At 32.5% G+C, this 6214-nt stretch overlaps 2 protein-coding genes across 4 annotated transcripts in view; both read left to right on the forward strand.

Moving 5' to 3' along the window:
* Positions 1-6214, forward strand: part of LOC111682832 — a 173729-nt gene that overhangs the window by 155132 nt on the left and 12383 nt on the right. The gene's annotated exons all lie outside the window — the stretch shown is intronic.
* LOC111682835 lies at positions 1438-3096 on the forward strand. The gene is made up of 5 exons (XM_023444824.2): positions 1438-1693; positions 1775-2099; positions 2164-2240; positions 2321-2735; positions 2814-3096. Exons 1-5 carry the CDS (start codon positions 1458-1460, stop codon positions 3027-3029), a joined length of 1269 nt encoding a protein of 422 aa, XP_023300592.2. The 5' UTR covers positions 1438-1457; the 3' UTR covers positions 3030-3096.

Raw genomic sequence — 6214 nt, forward strand, 5'->3', positions numbered from 1 at the left:
CTAGACTATAGACTAGACTATAGACTAGACTATAGCCTAGACTATAGACTAGACTATAGACTAGACTATAGCCTAGACTATAGACTAGACTATAGACTAGACTATAGATTAGACTATAGCCTAGACTATATACTAGACTATAAACTAGACTATAGACTAGACAAAAGAATAGAGTATAAACTAGGCTTTAGAAAAGACTAAAGACTAGACTATAGACTAGACTTTAGAAAAGACTAAAGATTAGACTATAGACTAGACCAAAGACTAGACTATAGACAAGACTATAGACTGGATTATAGACTAGAATATAATAGATTATAAACTAGACTGTAAACAAAACTATAGACTACACCATATACTACACTATAGACTACACAATACACAATAGTCTATTGTCCCGACTATATAATGTAGCATGTAAACTTTCTGTATGTTTTATTATTTTCGATGCACTGTACCATTGCAGCAACATGTTTCCACTATCTGTCTACTTGTGTTAGAGAAAGTGTATTTCTCATTCTAGTTTTTTGTCTTTCCCTGTTTTATATATGTATATATTTTTTTGTTTGCTTTCTCAACATGCAAGCGGTGTCTGTTTACATCCTGTGTCAGTTCTTTAAAAATTACCTTCTTCTGCTATCGGAACAATTACCTTTATTAACACTTTCAAATGTTTGCTGACTTTATTTTTTTTCTACACCAAAATTTTTATGAATTAAAAAATGTAAAAAATAAATTTACATTAAAAGATATATATTAATAAATACAATTAAAGTTTTACAAAAATCTTTATAAATTTTTCTTAAATCTTTTATTGACATTTGCTTTAATGTAAGGATTACTGCAATTGGTCCCTAGTCCTTCTAAAATCATTGCATCCATTTGAATACATTTATACATAAATATCTCTTCATATAGGGGAAAGAACATAATTTAAATTAAAATTAATTTTATACTGATAGTGAGTGTTTGTTTTCGATTTATTTATATATAACGATTAAGTTTTTGAAATTGCTTATCTTGGAGTTCTGGCCTCAAATATAACCCTCCAGTAAATGTTGGTAATATTGTTTATAAAACTTGTTTGTGGCAATTTTACTATTTTTCAAGAAGTTTTATGTCATTTTATGAAGAATCTTATATAGATACTAGGGTTAAATAGTAAACATAATTTACAGTTCTGTGTCCATTACACTAAAATTTGATAACTATGTGGCCCGATTTGAGACTTGTACAACTGTTTGGAAAATTTGTGAGAAGTTTTAAATCGAATTATATGTTTAAATTTACTGTCATATAGTGTATATGGTTATCGCATATATCAATAAAATAGATGGAAAGTATTAAATAGAAATAAATAACTACTTATCAAACAAATTCCGAAGAAGTTGGCTATAATTACTAATAAATTTCATTGAACTGTTAGTTAGTTGCTTTCGAAAGTTTTAACTGTTATAATGTCACGGAAGTCGAAGGTTTATTACTTAAATATATTTATTATATTGTGTCTAATAACATCCATACGGGGTATTTGTCGTGTACGTTACCCGGCGGACCTGTCGCTAAGACCAGATATATATAAAATCGTTGGTTCACATACAATTAAAATAAATCTTGAGGCAAATAGTGTCAACTATATAGAATTATATGAAAATCAAGAAATAGAGGCACAGTGTAATATAAAATTTGAAATGTAAGTAAAATTTGAAAATGATATCATGCTATTTATGATTATTACATATTTCGTAAATCGTCATTTCATTTTTTTTTACAGACCTGAAAAATATGAAACATCGAATCAACTTTATATTAAATGTTATAATAATTATATCTACATAAAGACGAATAAAAATGGTGCATATAATCTTCATGCTTATACATCCGAAATAAATTTAGTATGTTCCTTTATAAAATGGAATTTATATGAGTCATCTAATAACTATACCTGGTGCTCATCAAATGTTATTTCATATATTGTTGCTAGACCTAAGCATTCACAATTAGGTTACGATTACTTGGCTGGTATTTGCTATGACATTAATAATCTTGCCTTTTCATCGGTATACTATACTTTGGCCCCTCAACATTCTGAATATTTGGTAAGATAGTAAAAAATTACTAAATATTAGACTACTTTCACATACATGATACATTTTCATTCAGTTACCATCTAATTTAACGACTTCTTATGCCCCCGGTTTGGAAATAAAGTATATAAAGGAGACCTTTCCCTCTCATAGGTAAGAAATTAAATAAGAATGCATTTTCCTTTAATATTTAAGAAATCAAATAAATCCATTAAAAAAATTAATACTTTCAGCATCTCGTCAAAAGATTTCGATAATGAACAGTTCCAAAACATGTTCACTTACACCAACTATAGCTACAGTTCCATAATACAAACGCCTAAACTAAATTCGACCTTTAATCAAGAGTTCTCTTCTCTACTTGAATTTGTCTGGTGGCCAAATTTACGTCTGAATAATTGGAAACGTTATGAAACTGCTCTCGAAAAACATGTTGAAAGTGATAAACAAGCATATGACATAATAGCGGGAGTATCTGCTGTTTTAAAAGCACCCATTATTGAGAACTGTCAAACGAATTTCACTATGAAAGATGTGATCAGTAAAAGTGACAGCACAATACCATTGTATGTTTGGAATTATTTACAGGCCAGAGGTAATAGCTCCAATGAATTTGTTATTATAGGTTTCAATTCACCATTTAATGAGGTAAGTTTTTGTCTTAGAAAAGGATTTTACTAAAGATATACATATATATAGAACTCATTGTTCAATTATTCTTTACAGTTTTACTCGTTAGAAGATATTATATTTTGTCCGGATAAATGTCAAGAAATACCCTGGTTGGCCAATGTCAGTTCATCTTTTCGCTATAGCGTAATGGGCATTATATTTTGCTGCAATATCGAAGATGTTAAGTCCTCCAAACGTTTATATGGTTTTCCTAACTATGATTTTCAGCGAAAATCTGCTGAAATAATGAAATTATTTGAAAAACTCTAGATTTCATTTGTTATAGTGAATGTACTGTAAATAAAATAAATCATAGCTGTTTTATATTGAAAATAATTCCCAACAAGTAAGAGTTCTATATTCGGCTGTGCCGAACTTTATATACCTTTCAATATTATAGAAATTTTAAAAAGTACCTTTTGTGGAACGAAAAAGTACTAAAAAGTACCATTTTATGTGTTCTCGCTTAATCCGGACTCTATAAACTTAATTACATGTTTCTAGGTTTAATATTATAGAAAATTCAAAAAGTACCTTTTGTAGAACGAAAAAGTACCAAAAAGTCTCCTTTTATGGGTTCCCACTTAATCCAGGCTCTACATAATTAATTTCATGTTTCTAAGTTCAATATTATAGAAATTTTAAAAAGTACCTTTTGTAGAACGAAAAAGTACTAAAAAGTCCCTTTTTGTAGGTTCCTACCTAGTCAAGGCCCTATTTGATAAATTGCATGTTTCTAGGTTCAATATAATAGAAATTTCAAAAAGTACTTTTTGTAGAACGAAAAAGTACCAAAAATTTCATGCCCCTTGGTTCAATATTATAGAATATTCCAAAATTCTCACCTAATTCAGACTCTACATACTTAATTTCATATTTCTAGGTTCAATAGTATCGAAAATTCAAAAAGAACCTTTTGAAAAACGAAAAATTATCAACAAGTTACCTTTTATTGCTTCCAACTTAAGTAAGGCTCTACATACATAATTTCATTAATTACACACAGACACCTGAGTTCTTCATTGAAGGTAAAGGGGCAACGGTAGACCGCTCTCAAGTCTACCCAGTGGATGAAAAAGACCACCGCGGGGTAGGGCATCGTGTCATGTACTCACGTAAAACTCTCGACATTCATACACGCAGACAGACAGACGGACATGGCCAAATCGACTCCGCTATTTATAAGGATCCAGAATATAGGGTCGGAAAATTATATTATAGAAATTACAAATTATATTGTTGAAATATACCCCTCTCACGAAGGTGAAGGGTCTAAAAATACTAGCTCAAGAACAAAAAGGGATCAGAAAGTTTACTCTTAAAAATTTTGCTGATTTAAAATAGCGAACTTCTCAAAAGCATGCCCGATAGAATTATTGGAGATTTTGATCTGGCAGATATCTAAAGTCTTCTGAAAACTAATTTCAACATATGAGTGTCACATCATGGTGTACTGCGACCAGTACCTCTAGTCTGCCGGGACTATAAACTGGTGTTTACGATACAATCTTAGGCTTGACCTTTGATGAATTGAAAAGAGGTGTAACGAGAGCACCACATAATCTGGTACTACGGGTGGCTAGTTGCCCGTAGGCCTATGTCCTGGCTGGTCAGTTGGTTAAGGTTTCTTTGCGATGCACGTAGTGGCTGTGGTTTAAACCCAAATCGCGGGAAGAGTGTGTTTGGTTAAAAGACTGATACATTTCTGTTATCGATCTTAGATACTGGAGCGGTACAAATTTAAGAGCTTGACTGTGGATTAATAAAATGTTGGATTTGAGCAAATAATGAAAAGATTGGGTATATGAGGTGGAGTTTTCTGATGTCTACTCTGATTCTATAGAGAGAATTGAGTAACTGATTAATTTGACGGATGGAGTTGGTGTAACGATGTGTTAGACTATGGTCTAACAAGAAGGGAAGGATGGACGTGGTGCAAGGTCGTCACTGACCTTTCATTGATTTATTTAGCGATTTTCCTACATGGGTGAGTGTATGCTCAACTTATCACAGTGGATCTTTGTGACCACTGAAATAAAGTTTTGTCAATTGATATGATCCTTGTTTCGGACTACCATTTACGTCCCTCTAAGTGCTGTTGCCGAAACAACAGAGTCATAGTAGTGAAGTTGGGCGACATTATGTCGGGGTAGATTGAGTTTGCTCATGACATCTGTCATTCATAAACTTGACTACTATGGCAAGAGATTAGATTGCTCGAGTACTTGAGCAAAGTGCTTGTACATAGACCGGAACATCCATGTACAAAAATTGCAATCTGCGTGTAAGATACATAAAGGCGCAGTGGTGAGTTGTTTACTTTTTACTCTCCCAGAGGTTGAAAAAGATCCAGGTACTCACGTAGCACTTCGACTACATACATATATACATACACCTCCGGGGACGTGTTTTCTTGAACGACTCTCATCTTGGTGTATTGCAATACCAGTGTAAAGAGGGGCTAACAATACCTCTAGTCTGCTGAAACTACAAACTAGTGATATCATGGAGTCGAATCAGAGTACCTTATAATCTGGTACTACTACCAGTTGCCCGCAAGACTTTGTCGTGTAATGAATGTGGTTTAAATCTAAATTTTCGGGAAGGGGGTGCTTGATTAATAGATTGATACATGGAGAAATATAAATTTTCGGATAAGTTTCTGTTAACGCTTCTAGTTTCTGGGTTCGGTACAAACCAAGGGCAATAACAAAATGTTGGAATTGTGCTGATAATGCAAAGGTTATGTATGTATGTGTTAGAGGAAGTATGTATTATGTTACGGTCTACTTTGGCCTGACGATTCCACCGACTAGCTTTCCCATCCCAGGAGGTTCCAACCCTGTCGACAGGTTATAAACACGAACACAAAAAGGTAAGACTGCAAAACTACACACAACACGATACCACATGCAAAAACTCGAGACTGATGTTCGTCTCGTTGTTAGCCCTCCCAGCCTTGTCGTAGAATCTCCGAATATATCTTCCTACGACCCTAAATCCACACGACCGAACTCTTCCACTTACCTGTTCAACATTGCCAAAATCCTTAACAAATTAATCTCTCATGGTAAACATTATTTTCAACTTCAAATCATTGTTTATTACAAATAGACTAAATTAACACAAATACAACTAATAAAACAATGGTTAATATCTATACTTATATAAATAATCTGTACTTATTTCGACTATTATTTCCTTTTTTTTTTCTTTAAATTTAAACTTTTGGCCGTTACTTTCTTCTGTGTTTTATTTTTTTTTGTAACTTATATAACTATATCTCAATTTAGTTCTTCTCTTATATTTTCTCTCATTAGCTTTTGGTAGATTTAATTTTTATCTTCATAGGGCTCAAGCTATAGCTTTCATCTAATTCAATTTTTTTTTCTAGATTCTATCCAATATTTTTTCTCGCCTAAAGGAGCTCCCTGAGGTTAAATGATTCCTGTCAC

Source organism: Lucilia cuprina, chromosome 2 (assembly GCF_022045245.1).
Source record: "Lucilia cuprina isolate Lc7/37 chromosome 2, ASM2204524v1, whole genome shotgun sequence".
NCBI lineage: Eukaryota > Metazoa > Arthropoda > Insecta > Diptera > Calliphoridae > Lucilia > Lucilia cuprina.

Excerpts from the sequence above, each read along its gene's own strand:
- LOC111682835 (XM_023444824.2), top strand. The coding sequence starts at position 1,458 with ATGTCACGGAAGTCGAAGGTTTATTACTTAAATATATTTATTATATTG. Across the intron at positions 1,694-1,774 it reads TGTAATATAAAATTTGAAAT|ACCTGAAAAATATGAAACAT; the intron begins GTAAGTAAAATT and ends TTTTTTTTACAG. Across the intron at positions 2,100-2,163 it reads CTCAACATTCTGAATATTTG|TTACCATCTAATTTAACGAC; the intron begins GTAAGATAGTAA and ends ATTTTCATTCAG.